This window comes from Carassius carassius, chromosome 25, assembly GCF_963082965.1.
Source record: "Carassius carassius chromosome 25, fCarCar2.1, whole genome shotgun sequence".
NCBI lineage: Eukaryota > Metazoa > Chordata > Actinopteri > Cypriniformes > Cyprinidae > Carassius > Carassius carassius.
Window position 1 is genome coordinate 13,207,635 of NC_081779.1, and position 23,493 is coordinate 13,231,127.

The window sequence follows — 23,493 nt, forward strand, 5'->3', positions numbered from 1 at the left end:
CTTTGTTGCCGCTAGTTGTGGTTTGTTTTAACAGTTAATGTTTTATAAGCTAATAAAAAAATACCTAATGTTTTTTGTCATGTGTGGTGCTTTGGTTTAGCATCGGTTACTTCATATTATTTAAATGTAATCATGTTTAAACTGTTATTCTGGATGTTAACTTGAACGAATATTTAGTCTGACTACCTGTTTGTGTACATTTTTCACAAGCTCTGAGATAAAGTCCGTGGGAGCAGGCAGGAGTGGACATAAATATTGCAGGTGCGGGCAGGAGTGGAACACATAGGTTGCAGGAGCGGGCGGGTGTGGGTTTAAGAAAACAGTCCCACACAGGGCTCTATTAAGTACCACAAAATGAAACGTGGTGGTGGTTACAAATCCTTATGTGAGTAAAATGTAGTGAAAGTATCAGTTTAGACTATGCATAATTACTTTGAATAATAAAAGTTTATTTATGTGCATCTTGTTTCAGGTCCCAGCACAGCACAGAAACTGCACTTGTTAAAATTACAAATGTCTTGCTTCTTGCGTCAGACCAAGGCTGCATCTCACTGCTAGTTTTACTTGATCTTAGTGCTGCGTTCAACATCATAGATTATGACATAATCATAGGTCGATTACAAAACTATACAGATATTCAAGGGCAGGCTTAGATCCCACCTGTCCGATCACTACCACTTTGTTTATTTAAATGGGGAGTCATCTCAGTTATCACCAGAAAAATATGGAGTGCTACAAGGATCTGTCCTAGGTCCTCTACTATTTTCAATATACATGTTGCCCCTTGGTCATATTATTAGAAAATACAGGATTAGTTTAGCCTGATGACACTCAACTATATATATCTCAATGAGACCAGATGAAACTTCTAAATTATCTAAGCTAACAGAGTGTTAAAAATTTTAAACATTGGATGACCAATAATTGTCCCATTAAATTCGTATAAAACAAATATATTACTTTTTGGACCAAAATAACAGTACACAGAATCTCTTGGATTACAATTTGCAACTACACAGATGTACTGTTACTTCCTCTACAGTCAAAAATCTGGGTGTTATATTAGACATCAACTTGTCTTTTGAAAATCATATTTCCCATGTTACAAAAACAGCATTCTTCCATCTTAGAAACATGGCCAAGCTAAGAAACTACCAATTTTTGCTATAAGTTTGATTGCATTATATAATAATTGCTTTTAATATTCTTCATCGTCTGTTTGATTATGTGTTTAATTGTCTGCCCTATGTGTTTACTGACAGTGACCACTGATAAGCTACTAAATTTTGTAGAAACATGATTTTCTGTAAAGTTGCTTTGCAATGATTTGTATCGTAAAAAACACTATACAAATAAACTTGAATTGAATTGAATCTGTGTGTGTTTAAGTGCAACAGAGAGCTGCCTTGTGTCACATGATACACAGGTGTGATATTACAGCAAGAGAGGGGAATTGTGGGTGGGACTGTCAGTCAGCAAAAGGACACCTTGTTTTAAAGAAAACAGGGCAATGTTTTAAAGATCACTCTTCAGCGATTTGATGCATATAGGTCATGCTGGCATGCTAAAACTTGTTTATGTGCTAAAACAAGATAGAATTTGTATAAAAATTATCTCAAACAGTCTTTCAACATATTCTAGCTTGGCTACTCCTAATAAAATTCTTTATCTGGGAGGTGGACCTTTGTTTGTCATAAGAGTAAAAGGCCCTTCAGCTTTAGAGCCAAAATCATACAGATTGTCTTATTTTAGATTTTTAGTTTTAAATGCTAAATGACAGAAAACAAACTGATAAAAACATTGAATCTGATATTTGGTAGTATATATTTGGTAATATAAAATAATGAGAAATTTACAAGCTATTTTTACAGTCTGTAACAGTTTGTAGAACAGTCATTTTTGAAATGTAGAAAGGTGGGAAAAAGATCCTAAAAAGTAAAAAAATTGAAAACTTGTGGTAAGTTTGTATACCCTGTGTGAACAATGTCTGTAAGTTTGAATCCAAATTGATAACATAAACTAGCACATTCAGGAAAAAGAAAATCCTCTCAAGGTCAAATAAAAATGAAAATAAATAAAAACTGAAAGATAACATGAGGGTTAAATAATAAAAATAAATAATTAACATTAAAAAAAAAATTCCCCTACTTCTTCATGGGACAAAATTTAAACAGCTGGAAACATATTACATGGACGCTTGCGTCCATAGCTGATGTTTCTAAGAGTGATACAAGGTATACATCTTGCTTTTGGAAACATTGGACCCGAAGCCTGTATATGTTTTAATGATGCCTTGTCTGCATCATCCTTATATGTTTTTGTATTGTTTTATATGTATGTATATACTGTTTATATGTTGTTGTCTCTATGGACCTATGTGTCTTGAATAAAAGTTGATTGATTGATTGATATTAGTCAAGTGGAACTGGAAAACTGAAAGTGAATAAAATGTTTCTAGTTTCGAGTGTGAGAGTGTTCAACGGATAGCTTGAAAATTTGCATATGCCATATTTGTGGTATAAGTAATGTTTTTTTTTTTTTATGAAGTGAATGTGGGGATGGTTATGTACACGGAAGAAAAGAAGAAAAGTATGCTGGTGGTGTGTATGTGAGTATGAGGATTGAGCATGTATTAGGCGTGGTGTATGTCTCTCAGTTGCGCTGGCACATTCTTCGGAGGGCCGCACCCTTTCTCAAACCCTCCCTTACCTGAGTTGCTTAGTTCAGTCAAATACAGACATGCTTACAACATTCAGAATCAATCTCACAATCATAAACATGAAGAATGGGACATGAAAATGTTCTCACACAAATAAAAAGCAAAAAATCTTCACAGAATTCAAAGAAAACTTCCCCACACTGATAAAGGTAAAAGTCTGGAAAATGAGGATGAGTTTAAGTCTTTTCCTTTCTAGTGTGGGGCGAAATCCTCTGACTTACTCCACCCCTGCACCATGCAAGCAGTGCCGTGCAGAGACCTTCGGAGGGGCAAGTGCTCAAAGTATAAAAAGGGGCATTTAGAACAAGCCATTAAATAGGGTTGTGCTCAAATGATCAATACAGCAATATACTGTGATTTACTTCTTGCTGATACGTGTATTGATAAGGATGCTTCTGTATTGATATAACAGCAAATGCCATGACACAGTTTTGGAAAAGAAACACAGAACATAAAAAAAGCCCAATTTATGTTTAAAAGTTAAATATTTTTTTCTTTGCACCTTTTAATAACTCTGGAATTAGAAAATGAATTGTATTATCGATATTGATATTATTATTGTTGTTGAATTTACAGGGTGGTTTTGCTGTAGTAAACACTACTGTTGCACATGTAGAAACATATTTCTATCGTATTTAAAATAAAAGTCTATTCTAATCCTGTTCTGAATTAATTCATTCTTTTGAATGATAAAAAAAGGATTGAGTAGTATGATTCAGAGGATGAGTAATTCAATAAGCCTGTTTTACCGGTGTTGTTATAATTATTTTAAGGCGTCTATGTTTTAAAATAATAATTCACTGAGGAAGGCTAAGTGCCAGAATATAATATGGAAAAAGAAGAGGGGAAATGACTGGATATTTGATGTTAGGAAAAATCTTATAATAAAAACAACACATAGGCCTATTAACTTTTAATACAATTTTAAGATGGCTATTGGTAAAGTTGTTTACACGTATGTGCGCAGCCACTTGTTTTGGTGTGATCTAGAGACACGTTATTCTATAGAAATAGAGAGTATTAAAACATTAACTATTAATGAATAATTTATCTTCTATACCGTCAGTAACATACATACATACAAAGAAGAAGAAAAAAACCCCAGTGTGATCATGACCTGGGTGCGCCTTTGTCCTATGTGTAACAATCCACCATCTGTCTGTCTGCTCTCTGTGGAAAGAGGAAGAGAAGGGTGAGCTGGGATAAGGAGCGCACAAGTGGACCTTTACGGAGCAAATTTGTACATGATTTGCCGTTTATGCAAACAGATCAACTGCAACAAAGCCTGATGTAAAGGTCTTCCTTCTTTCACTGCAGTGTATTCGGCTTTATCGTTGTCAGTTTTTGTAGTATCTGTAGGTGAGCGGTGACGCAGGCGATGGCTGGGAGGAGTTTCACAACTGAAATTCAAAGAGTTCAAAGTCGTTCTTCACGAACCGAGCGCTGTTATCTTAACGGGGTTGAGACGTTCGGGCGGGCAGGACTCGGCCGAACGCGAACAGGTTTCTCTAGGGCAGCTTTTCGCCTTGAAGCTGAATAACTTTGGGTGGGGTTTCGACGACATCAGGAATGTAGCTACCGCGGATGCGTTCGCTGAACAGGGGGTGAAAATAACCGATTTATTCGGAACCGAAAAAAGTTTATTTACAGGCGACTCCAAGTAACTCCAAACGTAAAGGTAAGGACGAGCGCAGGATACTCAACTTTCATTAGAAGAAGTCACAATGTGTGAACGAGCATATGACCGTTGACTGCAGAAATGCACTTATAAACTACTACTAAATGTTGTAGAAACATAATTTTCTGTAAAGTTGCTTGTAACGATTTGTATTGTAAAAAGCGCTATACAAATAAACTTGAATTGAATTAAAATGTCTTGTAGAAACTCTACGAGAGATCTTACAGCTGTTTTTATTCTTAAACGTTGTTTGCACGTTAATTTGATAAGAGATTCAGACTCTACATACTATAGCAGCCCATTTGAAAGCCTTTTGAAGTAAGCATGAAAACAACTAAGAATTAAATAACTTGTTTAAACAGTCGTTTTGAAAATGATGGAGTTAAGTTGTGACGGCAGTGTCAAAATGATGGCAGTTTTTTATAAACTTTCTTAAAACTGTTAAGTGTTATAAGTATTTTATCACTTTATCAGAGTATAAGTCTACTATTGATCTTTGAAATATGATGGTTCAGTGTCTTGGGTGCACAGAATTATTGTTAGTAATTGCTCAGTAATATATAATTGCTTTTAATATATAAAATCTGTCTTTAGACTGACAAACATTGGATCCTTCAGGGAATATTCAGTGTCACATTAGTGTTGGATAGTAATTGAGAAAAAAAACTATGTTGCGGAGTGTTGCGGATTATGTACAGCATTTCAGGATTAAGAAAGCACCAATATTATGGCTGATAACAAAAAAAACCTAGAATTTTCAATGACTGAAAAAAGTCTTAATTTCAAATTCTACTCCATTGTGCCCCCCCCCCACCCATAACAACATTATTATATACAATATGAAAAATAGATGCATTGAGATTAGCAAAGATTTTATTTATTAAATGCATGTTATTAAATGCTAAGTATTTCCAAAATATGATTGTAAGTGTGGATGAGGTGATGGAAGTTAATCTGAAATGAAGAAAATGAGTATGCACCGTTAAATATACAACATTGGACGATAACAATAAATAAATGTAAAAAAGATAATGTCAGCAATACACACAACATGACATAAAACAAAGTCAGTGTTCAAATATAGATGTTTATATAAATTCAGTATTTCTGAATTATCCTTTATTCTGCCTGTGAATATTACATAAAAAGTGTTGCAGCTGTAAATGTAATATAATTTCACAATGAGCCAAATAATCATAAAAAAGTCAAGGGTTCATTTAAAAAAAAAAAATTGGTTATGCAAAAAACTCTTTCTGTTTGCTGAAAATAATTAAGACTATTGCAAAAAGTAAGCTACTGAAACACTGACTGCCTGTCATATCTCAGTCTCACTCTCTGTTGTTAAGGTTATCCCAGGAATGTAAAGCATTTTCTTCGCAAGTCTTTTCTAGTTATGTTCTTGTTCTTCAATTTTCAAGGGAAGTCGTGGCCTAATGGTTAGAGAGTCGGACTCCCAATCGAAAGGTTGTGAGTTCGAGTCCCGGGCCGGCAGGAATTGTGGGTGGGGGGAGTGCATGTACAGTTCTCTCTCCACCTTCAATACCACGACTTAGGTGCCCTTGAGCAAGGCATCGAACCCCCAACTGCTCCCCGGGCGCCGCAGCATAAATGGCTGCCCACTGCTCTGGGTGTGTGCTCACAGTGTGTGTGTGTGTGTTCACTGCTCTGTGTGTGTGCATTTCGGATGGGTTAAATGCAGAGCACAAATTCTGAGTATGGGTCACCATACTTGGCTGAATGTCACTTCACTTCACAATTTAAAAGTAATTTATGTACATGAGCGATGTCTGTGCAGACATGTGTATAAATACATATCTTATCAAAAATTACAACTATGAATTATATTGGCACTTAGAGTGTAGACCCGCAGGTATAAAGTTTCACTGCTCTGCATTTGTGTAATTTCATGCCTTTCATGTCTCTTCGTTTTTTTTTCACATTTTGCCATCCATTTGCGAGATCAATACAAATAAACTTGAATTATTATTACAGGTCAATCACTGTAGTAATAGATTTTAATGAAGATTAAAGGCTTAAAGTTCAGTCTTAATAAACAGACATTAACAGCGAAGCAGTGCATTGTCTGGTAATCTTGGTTGAATCCACTCAAACATGATTTACTGGTCTGGGTGTCAACTCTCATCAGAAAACATGCTGACAGTGCAGGTTTCAGATTAAATGAAAAAACTGATCATAATCAAGGCTATTTTTGCAAATATTCTGAAACATTTTTAAGTGTGATCAGATTGTCTATCTATCTATCTATCTATCTATCTATCTATCTATCTATCTATCTATGCACACACACACACACTTATATCTATAGAGAGAGATGTAATCCGATATTGCTTCGGTTAGTGAATTTTTAAGAATCTCTTGTACAAATGGGAGTTTACATTATATAATGGACATGTTATGAATCAGCCACGTCTTGGCTAATTTATGACCTGCTCAAAGTCTGATTCTAAGGTGCATAGTTAACCCAGCGAATATCTTTCACACGTGCATCAGCAAAACACTCCCTTCTTTGATTCAGTCACGTTTCTTGAGTTTTTCCCTTTCAGTTGATGTCTTTTTGCTTCCCCTCTTGCCCACAATGAGTCACTAGCCAACAGACTGACACTGTTTCCATGGCGATATCTAAAATACCAGCAAATGTACACAACCTTCAAAAACCTCCATACTGGGGCCTAACCTTGCTAAGGGTTCATTGTCTGGAAGATTACAGAACAGCTAGGAATTTTATAAGTACACAATGAGTCAAAAAGCTAGTTTTTCAGCGGGTCAGTCTATTCTAGCATGCAGTAGTGCATTTTTTGGGTTACAGTTATATTTCAAAATACACTTGTTGACTGATTGGTGATTTAACATCTGTGTTATGCAATAAATAATAGGAAAATTTAAAACATTGTCTTAACATGCAGAATTTGTGCTTCCTGGTATATGGTAAATGCAAAAAACAAAAAATTGTCCAAAATACAGTATGCTATTTCATATTTGTTATTGTATCCTGGAATTAAAAAGCTTTTTTCTTTTTTTTACAAAAATAAATAAATGTGTGTATATATATATATATATATATATATATATATATATATATATATATATATATATATATATATATATATATATATAATTGATAAAAATAATGAAAACATTTTAAACTAAATTTTAGTTTACATACGCTGTTTTGATTTTTCCACATGCTTATTTATTGAAAAATTTTGTTTCTCAGGTTGTTTTCCGTTCTCCACCATGGCTCACCGTTCACAGAGTTCTTCATTGGGTGATAACCCCCTGGATCCCAATTACTTGCGTCCGCATTACAGAGAAGAGTATCGCATGGCTATTGATGCCCTGGTTGAGAAGGACGTTGAAGGCTATTACAATTTTTTACAAAGTGCTAATGTAGTTGACTTTTTATCGAGATCAGAGATTGAGCATATTAAAAGCACTGTGCAATCACCACAGAGTGCTGGAAATGTACCAGAACTGCCATATCGAGAAATAGATCAGGATGGGTCTTCTGACACCTACTGGCCAATGCATTCTGATTTGGATGCACCAGGACTAGACCTTGGTTGGCCTCTGCCGCAACATTGTTTTGTGGGGCCCACAGAGGTCACAATGTTGGTAAACCCTTCTGACCCTGAGCGACCCAACATTAAGGAGCAGGCCCGGCGACTCATCAAAAATGCTCATCAGGTTAGTGATTTCAAATTTATAAATGTTGTCAGGCTGGAATCAAGAATATGAAAGGTCAACTCAGTAATCATATTCCTCTGGAAAAACATTTGACCTAAATATATGTTTAAAATGGCGTACACTTACATGAAACTATGACCAGCCAAATACTACTTATTTAATGTCAGTATTGCTCATGAAATAAATGAAGCATAGCTGGCTGGAAATAGGTAATTTGTGAAATGGCTTCAATAAATGAAAACGCGAGTGAGGATACTGTACATTAATGCTGATTATGATATTATGAATCTTATTGGTTATTGCAACATAAACAAAAATAACTGATAATTTGTGTGCCACAATTGCATGTCATGTAAAATCAGAATTTTAGTCAGCATCAGTTGGTTCATCAGCTATTCATCAGTTGTTTCTTTCTTTCTCACAGACTTGATTTGTATTTGAATCAGTATCAAAGAAAGCAAGTGTATAATTAAAGTACATTGTAACTTGACTAGTTTTAATTTTCAACTTAATTTTCAACAGCTTGAGGTCAATCTGTATTGCTATTTTCATGTTTATTTCCTCTTTCTAACAGGTAATTGCAGTAGTAATGGATATTTTCACAGATGTTGATATATTTGCTGATCTTTTGGATGCTGCAGCACGTCATGTGCCTGTCTACATTCTGCTGGATGAACAAAATGCCCATCATTTTGTTAACATGGTGACGAGCTGTAAAGTTAACCTGGATATAATCCATGTAAGTTCAGTTTGCCTCAACTAGTCCCAAGTTTTAATTAGAATTTTAAGAAAAAGCAGGCTTAATGGTGACTTCACTGGTTATAGATGATACGGGTACGGACAGTGGCAGGCATTACCTATTTCTGCCGCACAGGAAAATCATTTAAAGGTCAAGTGATGGACCGTTTTCTTCTGACAGACTGCAGAGCAGTGATCAGTGGAAACTATAGGTGAGCTCAGTGATAGACAAGTATTGAACTCTAATCCATGCCAACTTGAATGCGACACAGATGACACTGAACAGATTTCTTTCTTTCTTTCCTCAGCTTTATGTGGTCTTTTGAGAAGATCCACCGCTGCATTGCCCATTTGTTCCTTGGAGAACTAGTTGCCACATTTGATGAAGAGTTTCGTATCTTGTTTGCTCAGTCTCAGCCTCTTGTTATTGAAAATGCCCTTGTACCCATGCCACATGGCAACCAGTTTGGCTTAAAAAGGACTCAATCACTAAGGAACCACAGAGGATATCTTCGCCAATCTGAACTTACTGGTTCCCCATTTGGGGATCGTCTTGAAACCATACTACCTTTTCGGAGGAATGACCCATTCCGCCATACACTTGAACCAAGTGCAGGTCCTATGCAGGTCACAAATTATGCAACACAGCAGTTCAGGATGCAACAGTCATCCTTGGATCCAGGACGCTCAATGTTAGCCTCCAGGCAGCTGGAAACTAATGCCTTTAAGAGGCATAGCTACGCTGAGGGCACCCGTGAGACCTACGCCTCCTCCCGTCAGTATATGAAACAGCGCGTAATGAACAACTTGGAAGAGATGGAATCGCATTACCAGCGAGAACAGCATTACTATCAAAGTGAGGGCACGGGACCAAATTCTGAGCAAGGGCACTATGACCGCCTTAACTATGGCATGTACCAGACAGATCAACACTCTGATCCTGCATATCCTCCTGAACTTGAAGCACCAGGAAATCTGAATGTTTTATCCTCTGACGACCTCAAAAGTGATTCAGAAAAATATTACAACGCAGGAGGGGGACGCTACGGTCCACAAACCCACAAGAGGCCTGCTGCGGGCCACGCATATGCCTGTCAGAATTCGCCTACTCAGCCACATCCTCCAGACCACAAGCAGTTGTTCTCCACTGGAGAGCAAGTACGGCAGACCCAGGACCCCACTGTGAAGCATGGATTGCGGAGTTGGAGAATCAACTCTTATCTCAGCACTTATGAAGATGCAGGAGAGGAGGGCCTGCATCAGCCAATGGGTCCAGATGCTTTTGATGAGCCACATCAACAACCTGACAGCAGACTTTATAAATCAGAGGTACCAGGCCTTCATTTAAGAGAGCGTCCAAATATCCCAACTAAGTCAAACCTTGATTTGCGGCCACGTTTTGGTAAACCTATCATACATGATAGGAATCAAGTGAAAGATATTAGCTCTGACTTGGGTCCCACAAATACTGACACATTAAAGCCAGCCATTTCAGATTCATCACTAGCATCTTCAACAGACAATGAGAAAGAGCCAGAACCAAGGGAAATCAGCATTACCAAGCATGAGTCATTCCGATCTAGAATTAACCCAATGCTGCAAAGGAGCTCAAGACTAAGGTCTTCTTTAATCTTCAGTTCCTCAAAGCTGGAGCAACACAGCTCCTCACAAGCCAAGTCTGGTGGGGAGTTACAGGAGGCAAAAGATGAGAGTGAGCCTATTCGAAACTCATCTATTGTGGAAGAGATTCTGGAAAAGAGGAGATCGCTGTCAAGAGAGCCGTTTGACTGGAATAAGCATAAAAAAGCAGATGAAAAAGATGTTAAAAAAGCATCAACAAGAGATCTCACTAAGATCAAAGATGCCAAAGAGAAGCCCATCAAAGAAAAGGAGCAACCTGAGAAACCTAACAACCCTGAACCTGAGGACAACAAAGTTACACAGTCAACAGAGCCTTCGAGATCTCAGCAAACAACTTCTTCCCTAAGTATGAATGACCCTGCAAGCAGACTTCAGTACTTCAAAGATTTGGCAGAAAAGAGAAAGAGCTCAAAATTAGAGTTAGATTTGGGTACTAAAAGTCGAGAAGCAGACATGAAAAAGCTAGACCTCTCTGATACAGCATACAAAGTTCCAGATGTTCTTGTTACTTCAGAGGAGCCCACTGTAAAGACAAAAGAGCCATCATTTACGCTAACAGATCCTGTACCACAGCACCTCGTGATTGCAACAAAGCCATCTGAAATCTGTGTGGACAGGCCGCTCACAAACAGCAAAACAGAGAGCACAGCTGATGCATCAAAGAAAGAGCCGATTAAAGAACCAACTAAGTCACTTCGGCCTTTCCCTTCACCCAAGTTCTTAAAACCATTCAAAGCCTCTCAATCTTCTCATCGTCGTATCTCATGCGGCGAAGAGATTCTTACGGATGCAACAGATGCTGAAAAGAGCGAGCTTAAGAAGTCTCGCAGCTTTAGCTCATCGGGTATCACCCGTGCAGAGTCCAAAGACAGCCTGAGCTCCCTAAACCTTGGGAACTCTGATGGCAAAGATACAAAAGCCCTTGATTTCCTCAAGAAACAAACACAGAGATTAAAGGGTTTCCTTGGGGCAAAGGGAGAAAAGAAGCAGTCAGGAGTCTCCAACTCTAAAGAGGACAAGTCAATGAAAACAGTGCCTGAGGTGCAAGAGGAGCCCTCAGAGAAAGAGAAACCATCTGAATCTATATCATCTTCGACCACAGTAGGGAACAGCAAACCCAATGCTAAACCGACTCCATCACGCTATCAGTCCTCTACCTCAAATTTGATATTCAGCAGCAACCTCAGGGATGATACCAAGGTGATCCTAGAGCAAATCTCAGCAAACAGCCAGAAGAACAGGCAGCAGGCTGAAGAGTCTGGGAAAGACGAGGGGGGAAAGGAAGACGTTTCCAATTCATCCTTCCAATTTCAAAACCAGAGCCGGGTCAGCCGAACTGCAGTAAATCTACAGGAGAGGGACAATCTGCTGAAGAGAATAGAGAGTATGCGCAAAGAAAAGAAGGTCTACAGTCGTTTCGAGGTACATTATCATAACCGAGAAAAGTGTTGCTGGGACCAGTGAAGTGTAGAGAAGGCAGAGCGACATCTGATTAGATCAGTCGAATGAGATCCTTGTACAATATCTGTAGTGAACTTATATCTTATTTCTGTAGTATTATTAATTCTGAACAAAGCATTTAATGTAGCATTTCATGTCCAGGTATATTTATTGACAAATTATATTTTTCCTTTTACATGTTTATTTATTATTTGACTTTACGTTCTTTTGTGTTATGCCTAGAATTTAAAATCTATTTAAATTTCAGTGCATTGATTCAGTGTCATATGCCATGACATTTAATTATCCGTTTGTTTGCAGCCTCCAATCTATTTGTTTTAATTTATGGTAGAAATAAATGAAATAGACTCATCACAGAATCTCCTGTATAGTTTGTGGTTTGATGGATGAGAGATTAGTAGGATGTTTCACTCACATATTTGTCACTCTACTTCCAACAGATGGGGAATAACCTGGGATAACAAAATATGGAAGAAGGGGGCCAAAGTTCTTCACAGAGAACTGTAAAAAGAACCTGAAACCATACAAATTTTTTTTACCAAACATCCCCAATACTCCTGTGAACAAACAAAGAGGAGCAAATAAGTCGCTTCATGTAAAAACATCTACTAATGACTAGTAATCTACATGGTCCACGGATCTCATATAAACAGACCACGAAAATAGCTCAACCTCAAATATGAGGATTCTTGCTGCAGCAGGAGGAATATTCCTTGCTTTGTGCCAATCTGAGCCCACAGATGATTTACTTTTCCCTTATATGGCATTAGAGCATACCTCATAACAGAAACCACACACTATTCCTGCAGAACATAGAAATACGAATCAGGACAAAGGAGGGTTAAGACTTCAAGAGGATTTTCTCAGCTTTACCTTTTTCTAGCTGACCTTATAGTTATATATGATGTGTATGTACAAGTGAACACAATTTCCAACTTCCAAAGGAAATTAACATGTCTGGGCAGAAACTGAGATATGCTACTCTGAAGGCACCAAAACACACCCTCTTTGAAGTACACTATACAAACGCCCCAGGATATGTCAATGCTGAAATTATGCTTTGGTGGTGACCGTGCCAATGGATCACAGGCATAAAGAAAACCAGAGATAGTTGGTAGACAACTATTTTACTTTTAAAGGGAAAGAACACAGAAACTATGGAAAGTATGTATGGGATGTCTGAAAATAAAAGGAAGCCTGTTCATTAATTTTTTTCCCTCTATCAACATTGTGCTATCAAGAAAGTGAACTGAAAGCTGAGAAAGTGATGTTAGGGGTGGCATTTTAATTAATTTTATTACATTAGCAATCAGAACTTGCAGTATAATAGTTTCAGACATAATACACGTACATTCCTGCATGAACTGTGTTGTCAGGAGAAACCATAAAATATAAGGTTGATAAGGGTATTCTCAGGACTGGGCTTTAGCCTGTACTTTGTCAATGCAAAATTTAAGACTGACCGGTATTACTGAACACCAAAAATTTCCCAGAGTTCCCTGCAGGATGTGTCATAGGACTGATTCATGGAAACTGGAAGCTGATCTAATGAGGAATATCTGATCTAGAAGTACGTTGGAATTAAATTTTGATAGTGTGTCATCAGTACTTTTTTTGTTGTTTATAAATGCAAATTTTAGGCAATTTAGACTTGTTTACAAACTTTTATTATTGTGACTTAGAAATTCTAAATAAATGATTTTATATTCAACATACAAGATGATTTGATTAACAGTATTTGTTCACAAATATTTGTTGACAATATAGTTGGTAACCAGTTAAATTAGAACAATGAAACAGAATTGAAAATAATATATATGCCGCTTCTTTGTAATATTCATATTTGTTGGAAGTAATAACATACTCAGCTCAAGTTTGCAAAATCTGTTTGAGATATTCATGATGCATTGTCACAAGTGTCCATGCACATCTCTGCATTCTGGGTGCAGCTTAACCCATCCAGAAGCTTGGTCAACTGCTCCAGCTTCTGTTGTTCTGTAGAGATGGGCACACAAACACAAATGAAAATATCAGACTACTCTGAGGATGATGTTTAAGGGCTGTCAGTCAAATGTTACAAGTTCAGTTCTAGGTCCTTAGACACTTGGGTATGAGGTTACTAGGGGTTGCACAGACTAATCGACTTCATTGCTCTGCCATGATGCTTTAAAGGGTTAGTTCACCCAGATAGCAAATTTATGTAATTAATAACTTACCCTGATGTTGTTTCAAACCCGTAAAACCTCCGTTTATCTTTGGAACAGTTTAAGATATTTTAGATTTAGTCCGAGAGCTCTCAGTCCCTCCATTGAAGCTGTGTGTACGGTATACTGTCCATGTCCAGAAAGGTAAGAAAAACATCATCAAAGTAGTCCATGTGACATCAGAGGGTCAGTTAGAATTTTTTGAAGCATCGAAAATACATTTTGGTCCAAAAATAGCAAAAACGACGACTTTATTCAGCATTGTCTTCTTTTCCGTGTCTGTTGTGAGAGAGAGTTCAAAACAAAGCAGCTGGATATCCGGTTCGCGAACGAATCATTCAATCCACCAAATCGAACTGAATCGTTTTAAACGGTTCGCATCTCTAATTCGCATTAATCCACAAATGACTTAAGCTGTTAAGTTTTTTTTAATGTGGCTGACACTCCCTCTGAGTTCAAACAAACCAATATCCCGGAGTAATGCATGCACTCAAACAGTACACTGACTGAACTGCTGTGAAGAGAGAACTAAAGATGAACACCGAGCCGAGCCAGATAGCGAATAATAGACTGACTCGTTCACGAGTGAAGAACCGGTTGCATCGGTTTTAGGATCACCAGTAGTTCTTTCGGACAGTTCAATTCAATAAACCGGTAGAAAAAAACGGTTCACCGGTTCTTTTGCGCTCGGCGTATAATGGCGTCATTTGCGATGATTGCCCTTGATTCAAGCCTTCAGTTTACCCGCGCTCATAACACTAGCACAGGATCAGTTCAGAATCAATAACCAAAAGAATCAGTTCAGACGCCCTGTGCGTCGGTCTGCTTCACGCTGAATCACATATGCGCAGTATCATCAGCTCCTTGGTTCTCGAATCGGACGCGTCTGACAGAAACGGTTCTTGACTCGTGAATGAGTCAATGTTTTGTTCGTTATCTGGCTCGGCTCGGTGTTCATCTTCAGTTCTCTCTTGTTTTTCTTACCTTTCTGGACATGGACAGTATAGCGTACACACAGCTTCAATGGAGGGACTGAGAGCTCTCGGACTAAATCTAAAATATCTTAAACTGTGTTCCAAAGATAAACGGAGGTCTTACGGGTTTAAACATGAGGGTAAGTTATTAATTACATAAATTTGCTATCTGGGTGAACTAACCCTTTAAGCTTGATGTCGGCAAGTCACTGATCCTATAGGGGGCGCAACAGGATAAGAAATCTTTGGAGGACTTCCACATTTACTCTCACTAATGCAATCATATGAATGTAATCTTTACTGTGCTACTTTATCTGTATCTGATTTAGAATGAGCAGAAATCTGTGAGAAATATAACGACCCAAACACAAAATAACTGATATAAATGAGCTGTTTTAGGAGCAGTAGCCACATGGGCAGCACTGTGTCATATGCCATAGCTGTGCACTACTGTAGATGTTTGAGGTTCAGCTCCAGAATTACTTGTTTATTAATGATGGATCTGCGACTAGTCGGCTTTGACTCAATTTTCATCACGTAAAAGTCAAGACTTTAAAATATCAGAAGTTGTTCTTGTGCCATCCCATCATAGCCTTAGGATGTTTTAAAATTTGCTAGATTCAGAATAGTGTATTACACTTAATATGTCTGCCATAACTTTATTCAGCAGAACGACTGCCTTGTTGACTGGCCAAATTAGTCATTTTGGAAAAACGACTGGACTAATTTGACTTTTACGCATTGTGACACGTGTCCCGAGCTCTCATCAGTGTCACCCTGGAAACCGAGCAGGTGCAGGTGTGTCACGGGCTGAGCGGCCACACCTGCGCCCCATCAAGAGCTGCCTTCTTAAGCACAGCAAACGAACACAGAGGTGAGAGATGTCTCCATGAGACTTGGCTAATCCTAACTATCCGTCTTGCTTACAGAGAGCAGTGTGTGACCGCCAGCACCCTGCACCAAACCACCTCACGCCACCGCCTTCTGCCCCACTCTTTGTCAATAAAATCCACCCTTCGGGGAACTCACCTGTACCTACTCGTCGTGTCCTTCTTCACCCCGCCACACTGGTGGAGAATGCAGGCAGGACAGTGAAGACACCGACGACCCCTTCCCACGCGGTGTTTCCCCAGTTGGACTGGTTTGGTTGTTTTTTTTTTGGTTTTTCTTTTGCCCCAAGCCTGCCCAACCTGCCAGCGGACCTCACCACAGAACCCTCCCCCCAGCCCGCTGAAACCGTTGCTAAACGGTTGCTAAAAGTCACTACCAAAGCCATTGCCCAGGAACTCTTCCTGCTTTGTAGTCGGGTCGGCATCCCATCCCAGATACTGACTGACCAGGGCCCCCCGTTCATGTCCCAGATGATGGCAGACCTCTGCAAGCTCCTGAAGGTCCAGCAGCTCCGCACCACGGTGTACCACCCCCAGACCGACGGGCTCGTCGAGCGATTCAACCAGACCCTGAAACAGATGCTGTGCCGAGTGACGGCCGAAGATAAAAGTGACTGGGAAAAGATGCTGCCATACATCCTCTTCGGTGTTCGGGAGGTCCCTCAGGCCTCCACTGGCTTCACACCGTTTGAGTTACTCTTCGGCCGCCAGCCCCGTGGTCTGCTCGACGTTGCCTGAGAGGCCTGGGTACAACAACCGGCCATACACCGTACCACCGTGGAACACGTGCGTGATGCCCATCGTCCGGGAGCACCTGGTTCTGGTCCCCACGGGCGCCTGCAAGTTCTTGGCCACCTGGCAGAGGCCATACACCGTCACCGAAAAGGTCGGCCCCCAAACCACCTCACGCCACTGCCTTCTGCCCTACTCTTTGTCAATAAAATCCACCCTTCGGGGAACTCACCTGTACCTACTCGTCGTGTCCTTCTTCACCCCGCCACAGTATGAATGAATCCAGAACGCATCAAATGTCAAACTAAGCATGCAACTACACACTGGTTGTACTGGAGAGGACCATAAAAACTAAGCAATGGCACAACATTAATAATAAAACATACCAGCCTTCAGCAACTGCTCAGTGGTATACTCTGCAGACTGTATTTCTGCTGGAAGTCTTTTTGGAGTCTGGAAAAAGAAAGAAAAAAAAGACATAAAATCTATTATTAAATGCTATAGTTGTACAACGAACAAAGCAGTTTCCATTTTACAGTTACAAATAAAGAAGACTCAGTTGCAAGTATTTAATATCCATTCTCATAGGCCACTTACAAAGACATTGGACAGGTTTTTATGCTGCTCCATTAAATGCTGAAGCTGATTCTCAAACTTCATCCTAAAATTAAATTAGTTAAAATTTGTTAGAATTTCAAAAGCAGTCTCTCTTAGCAATAAAATATGCTCTTATATTTTAGAATAGTCAATTATTCCTGATACCATCAGTAATGGCTTGTGCTGCTGAACTTGTTTTGGCATTTCAGTTTGAATGTGGGCATTTCAATAAATGTTCTGGCGATACATGCAATGCAATTTTAAGAAATGACACAGCTTCTCATGTCTATCTTTTTATATCTAAAGAAACAACAACTATTTCCCTTCACTGTTAAAAACAGTAAGTCATACCGAATCTTTCTGTGCTTTAGTTTGGTCTCCTGAATCTGAAAGCAGCACTGCTTTACTGCTTCCTCTTTCTGATGGTTCTGCTCAAGCTGCCTACAGAGTTACATGTTAGATCATAAATCAAATAAAATGATGCCGTCTAGTATGTCTCAATGACAATTTGTGTTAACATTAAGTAATAAAAATGACAAAATGCTGCTCTCAACATCATCCTTTTACAAGACTTACTTACCTCAGACTAAAGCTCAGAGTTTTGGTGACTCATGTGATTCAGCTTCGATATGAAGTGAAGTAGTTCAGTGTCTAAATACCCATGAGTGTTTTATGGATATCCATGTATGCTTACCTTTGTGCCTCCAGCTGGAGGTCCTCACATTTGAGCTGCAGAGATCTGTTTAACTCTTTATGACAAGATCATACGTGTTAACATATATCTGATTAAAAGCTTAAATGTAATTTATGGACTCATTGTTTGGTTTTAGACTAGAGTACCTTCCTTTTCATTCAGTGTACCCTCCAACTGTAGGGCTTCAGCAGTTACTGCAGCAAAGAAAAGTATCTGATCTTTATTGTTTTACTCTCATTGGTACTGTGTGAATCATACTAATTTACCATTTGAGGGTAATGTGAGTAAAAAGTATACATACATGCATCCTCTTCCTCCTTCCTAGCACATCTGAGGAGCGTAGTTTCCTTCACTTCATCTTCAAGGTTCTTCTTAGCTGTATTCAATATATGGGTGTGAATTTTTGCTTTATAAAACGTGTTGATTTACACTCTGATTGACTGACTGATTTACAGCCTAATTGACCTTGTTGCAGCTTCCTGAGTTTGATTAACAGCTCTGCTGGTTTCGGTTCTGCCCGCCTGCCTATAAAAAAAAAGACCAAGAAGAAATTCAAAGGCATTAAATCCCATTAAGTGGATAGAGATAAAAGATCTGTTTTATGGGTAGGCACTCATCATGTAATGAGGCTAATTGTAAATCTAAAAAATATTGAATACGTTATATTAGCTCGTTAATGAATCATGACATACCTGGGCTTTCTGGAGTCTTCATAATATCCTCAATGTTGAATGATGACTCTGTACAAAACAATAATTAGCCAGCTGCAGTAACGTTACTCGAAAATCAAACTCAAGCTGCTTAATTTAGCTGACTAGCCAACACTTCTAACGTTACACAAAAAGCAAACAAAACAACCCACCAAGTATCACACTCATAACGACGCCAGATGATAAACTGTAATAATTTATTATATATCTAAATTTGTGAGGTAAATATATACTGAGGAGAATGTGTTCGTTGGTACGCGGTTCTTTAGAGGTCAGTTGGAAGGTCGCGTACGTTCAACTGCTGTTCACGCGCAGCGGTCTTTTGAACAAACTGGTAACGTTACTCTTCTCGATTTAAATTTCTGTGTAATAGAAATTATGTGATGAATTACGTTTTTATTCATTAATATATATATATATATATATATATATATATATATATATATATATATATATATATATATATATATATATATATATATATATATATATATATATACATATATAGATATATAAATAGATAGATAGACAGATAGATTTTTACATCACTTTAATAATTATAGAATTTACTTCACTTTAGTCTTTACTTCACTCTCCACTTCATGTAACTTTGTTTGGTTGGTTGTAAATTAGTAATTTGGCGCGATCGCTTGGTAAAACATGGTACTGCAAAGAAAAAAAGCTGCACAAACAAGCTCACCACTGCATCCGTTTCTAGTATAGTAAATAAATATTTGGCCTACAAAATCTAGTACATTATCACACAATTCAGATTATAGGTTAGTGAAAATAATTTTATTAAAGAAATAAAAACACTGAAATTAAACATTGTTGAATGCCTCCCTAAATTAATTACTACAACCTGATCACATTTTCAAGAATATTAATCGCCAATAACACTGACATAAAAAATAAAAAAAGGTTGGGGAAAAAATGTCGTTTCGGATTAGGTGGACAATTTAGAACAAAGTAGCAGTTTTCCATTTTATTTCTCAATTTAATAAACCTAAAATCCAGTTTTCAATCTTGATGCAAAAAGGAGATTCAGTCAGACATGCAGATGAAGATGAACTAAAATTGACTTATAATTTCTTCCAATAAGCAAATAATGCCTAAATTATAATAAAAAGATTAGATTTACTGAAATGACAGGAACCCAGCGCCTACCATTCTACTGTTAACACAAAAGGGCCCACAGATCAAAGGTTAAACAATATGTTCAACACACACAGATTTCTACTACAACCCGAATTCCGGAAAAGTTGGGACGTTTTTTAAATTTTAATAAAATGAAAACTAAAAGACTTTCAAATCACATGAGCCAATATTTTATTCACAATAGAACATAGATAACATAGCAAATGTTTAAACTGAGAAAGTTTACAATTTTATGCACAAAATGAGCTCATTTCAATTTTGATTTCTGCTACAGGTCTCAAAATAGTTGGGACGGGGCATGTTAACCATGGTGTAGCATCTCCTTTTCTTTTCAAAACAGTTTGAAGACGTCTGGGCATTGAGGCTATGAGTTGCTGGAGTTTTGCTGTTGGAATTTGGTCCCATTCTTGCCTTATATAGATTTTCAGCTGCTGAAGAGTTCGTGGTCGTCTTTGACGTATTTTTCGTTTAATGATGCGCAAAATGTTCTCTATAGGTGAAAGATCTGGACTGCAGGCAGGCCAGGTTAGCACCCGGACTCTTCTACGACGAAGCCATGCTGTTGTTATAGCTGCAGTATGTGGTTTTGCATTGTCCTGCTGAAATAAACAAGGCCTTCCCTGAAATAGACGTTGTTTGGAGGGAAGCATATGTTGCTCTAAAACCTTTATATACCTTTCAGCATTCACAGAGCCTTCCAAAACATGCAAGCTGCCCATACCGTATGCACTTATGCACCCCGATACCATCAGAGATGCTGGCTTTTGAACTGAACGCTGATAACATGCTGGAAGGTCTCCCTCCTCTTTAGCCCGGAGGACACGGCGTCCGTGATTTCCAACAAGAATGTCAAATTTGGACTCGTCTGACCATAAAACACTATTCCACTTTGAAATAGTCCATTTTAAATTAGCCTTGGCCCACAGGACACGACGGCGCTTCTGGACCATGTTCACATATGGCTTCCTTTTTGCATGATAGAGCTTTAGTAGGCATCTGCTGATGGCGCGCCGGATTGTGTTTACCGACAGTGGTTTCTGAAAGTATTCCTGGGCCCATTTAGTAATGTCATTGACACAATCATGCCGATGAGTGATGCAGTGTCGTCTGAGAGCCTGAAGACCACGGGCATCCTATAAAGGTCTCCGGCCTTGTCCCTTACGCACAGAGATTTCTCCAGTTTCTCTGAATCTTTTGATGATGTTATGCACTGTAGATGATGAGATTTGCAAAGCCTTTGCAATTTGACGTTGAGGAACATTGTTTTTAAAGTTTTCCACAATTTTTTTACGCAGTCTTTCACAGATTGGAGAGCCTCTGCCCATCTTTACTTCTGAGAGACTTTGCTTCTCTAAGACAAAGCTTTTATAGCTAATCATGTTACAGACCTGATATCAATTAACTTAATTAATCACTAGATGTTCTCCCAGCTGAATCTTTTCAAAACTGCTTGCTTTTTTAGCCATTTGTTGCCCCGTGCCAACTTTTTTGAGACCTTTAGCAGGCATTAAATTTTAAATGAGCTAATTAAGTGGATAAAAGTGTAAAATTTCTCAGTTTAAACATTTGCTACGTTATCTATGTTCTATTGTGAATAAAATATTGGCTCATGTGATTTGAAAGTCTTTTAGTTTTCATTTTATTAAAATTTAAAAAACGTCCCAACTTTTCCGGAATTCGGGTTGTAAGATCACAGAATACATGGATATATGAAAGTAATAATAAAAGAATAGCAGTTTAATTCATAAAGCATAAAATTCATGAGGCATCATGCAAAATTTCAGCAAAACTGAAATATAAATCAAAAGAGATAAAATTAAAACAAAGTCAATTCTTATGATTATAAAGAATAATGGTAAATAATGAATATATATATATATATATATATATATATATATATATATATATTAATATATATATATAAAGTTTTTTTTTTTATTGTGTAAACCACAAAATACATTTTTTGATTTATACTTAAAGAAAAAAAAATTGCATGCTCAGGAGTGTTTGATTATGATTAGAGCTAAACTCTGCCAGAAAGTGGATCTCGTAGGCCAGATGTGAAGTTCCCTGCTCTATACACATATACTCACCAGTTGTGTTGTTATCAGAAGGGGGCAGCATAGACTCTAGGACGTTTAAGAGTCTGACTGGGACCTTGAGATAATCTATCAATATATGTATGTAATCATTTTAATCATCAATATGTTTTGCTTTGTTTTCTAGTATAATTATAAAAATATCCTTGAAATGAAATTAATTTACTTCAGGAGTAATAGTACATAAAATAATATTAAATATGAATAAATAATAAAAATTATTATTATTTTTTCATTATCTTGCTTGTGTCAATTACCATCCCTACCCATAAATGTGTACCTTTCTCCTTTTTAAGATTGTTTGTTTAGGGCAAAGTAGCAGTTTCTATTTTATTTTTCTATTTTTAAGTATTTTTTTAAAGAAAAATTAAAATATTACTAATATGTGAAGAGCTTGTAACTTAAATGTGATTAAACCTTAAAGCTACAAAACTTACTGATTTCCAGTTTTTTTATTTTGTTCGTTGATTAACAGACATCACACCAGCTGGGTTATAGCTAGGTTTTTTTGGCTGCTTTAAAGAGCTGCTGATGCTGCACATGACGCGGATCTGACACGCATCATATTTTCTCACCTTTTCTGACCCACTTCAGGTCTTAAAGTCTCTACTGATCTGACAAGCTGAATTGGGTTTTTTAGATGAAGGAGACAGTGCTGGGGTTTTGGTAACTTCATGACTTAACTGAAGACATAACTACGACATGCATGCTCATAGTTTCTTTCACGCTTTAATATTAAATCAATGGTCTCAAACTCAATTCCTGAAGGGCCACAGCTCTGCAGAGTTTAGCTCCAACCAGCTCCAAATCACACCTGCTTGGAAGTTTCTAGTTATTCTGAAGACCTTGATTAGCTGGATCAGGTGTGTTTGATTAGGGTTGGAGCAAAACTGTGCAGAGCTGTGGCCCTCCAGCAATTGAGATTGAGACCAGTGTATTAAATGATACAAGCTATAGAGTGTGGTGTGCTGCTGCATTTGTGCATGCAATTAAAGAGCATGTGCTACCAGCACATATAATGGCTGACAGGACAGGAAAATTAGATTTTAGTGAAATATGGCCTGACAATATCTCATCTGAATGCAGTTAACTGTTGTTCTACTGAAGCTCCCTCGTCACCTGCTCGTTTGACTATTGCCTGGTGATGAGGCAAAGTTAGAGTGTGTGTCTGAAGAGTCTCAAGTCACAAATTTGTGGTCGGAAAGATGTTCTGTGTATAAATACTGTACATGCAATTCTTGTCAAGAAAAAAAAGAGTCAGAAGCAGCAGTTGTGAGTTGGGTGGCCAACCCTAGCTCCACCTATGTGTTGATTGCATTAAATATTCTTAACGCGTTCAGGGGGCCAGTGCCTGAACTGGAACTCCCCTGCAGCATTCTGGTAAGGATTACATTTCTTTCGGACCATTGTGTTTCTGCCTGGGCAATGCCCACTCAGAAGCAGCACAGTGTGTGCCCTCAATAACAGCGGTGGACCTTATGGACTCCTTTGAT

The 23,493-nt window shown here is 38.0% G+C and overlaps 2 protein-coding genes across 4 annotated transcripts; one reads left to right on the forward strand and one right to left on the reverse strand.

Moving 5' to 3' along the window:
* Positions 1-3,862: 3,862 nt before the first annotated feature.
* LOC132104221 (protein FAM83H-like) lies at positions 3,863-13,679 on the forward strand. 2 transcript variants are annotated; one of them, XM_059509528.1, is made up of 6 exons: positions 3,865-4,397; positions 7,633-8,102; positions 8,677-8,841; positions 8,928-9,052; positions 9,149-11,903; positions 12,383-13,679. In XM_059509528.1, the coding sequence occupies exons 2-6, from the start codon at positions 7,653-7,655 to the stop codon at positions 12,401-12,403; spliced, it is 3,516 nt and encodes a 1,171-aa protein (XP_059365511.1). In that variant the 5' UTR covers positions 3,865-4,397; positions 7,633-7,652; the 3' UTR covers positions 12,404-13,679. The 2 variants fall into 2 exon arrangements, with proteins under 2 accessions (XP_059365510.1, XP_059365511.1); XM_059509527.1 differs by lacking the exon at positions 12,383-13,679 and having other exon boundaries at positions 3,863-4,397; positions 9,149-11,945.
* Positions 13,593-22,774, reverse strand: si:ch211-199g17.9 (uncharacterized protein LOC108180085 homolog). Of its 2 annotated transcripts, none has more exons than XM_059509530.1 (10): positions 22,576-22,774; positions 18,726-18,773; positions 18,499-18,558; positions 18,335-18,409; positions 18,180-18,227; positions 18,034-18,088; positions 17,691-17,780; positions 17,340-17,403; positions 17,129-17,195; positions 13,593-13,937 (listed from the first exon to the last, which is right to left on the reverse strand). In XM_059509530.1, the coding sequence occupies exons 2-10, from the start codon at positions 18,745-18,747 to the stop codon at positions 13,840-13,842; spliced, it is 579 nt and encodes a 192-aa protein (XP_059365513.1). In that variant the 5' UTR covers positions 18,748-18,773; positions 22,576-22,774; the 3' UTR covers positions 13,593-13,839. The 2 variants fall into 2 exon arrangements, with proteins under 2 accessions (XP_059365513.1, XP_059365512.1); XM_059509529.1 differs by lacking the exon at positions 22,576-22,774 and adding an exon at positions 18,896-19,063.
* Positions 22,775-23,493: the final 719 nt, after the last annotated feature.

Coding starts and splice junctions, on each gene's coding strand:
- LOC132104221 (XM_059509527.1), top strand. CDS start 7,653: ATGGCTCACCGTTCACAGAGTTCTTCATTGGGTGATAACCCCCTGGAT. Junction 8,103..8,676: donor TCATCAAAAATGCTCATCAG/GTTAGTGATTTC, acceptor TCTTTCTAACAG/GTAATTGCAGTAGTAATGGA. Junction 8,842..8,927: donor TTAACCTGGATATAATCCAT/GTAAGTTCAGTT, acceptor CACTGGTTATAG/ATGATACGGGTACGGACAGT.
- si:ch211-199g17.9 (XM_059509529.1), bottom strand. Junction 17,196..17,339: donor AAAACCTGTCCAATGTCTTT/GTAAGTGGCCTA, acceptor TTCTTTTTCCAG/ACTCCAAAAAGACTTCCAGC. Junction 13,938..17,128: donor TGAGCAGTTGCTGAAGGCTG/GTATGTTTTATT, acceptor CCATCTCTACAG/AACAACAGAAGCTGGAGCAG.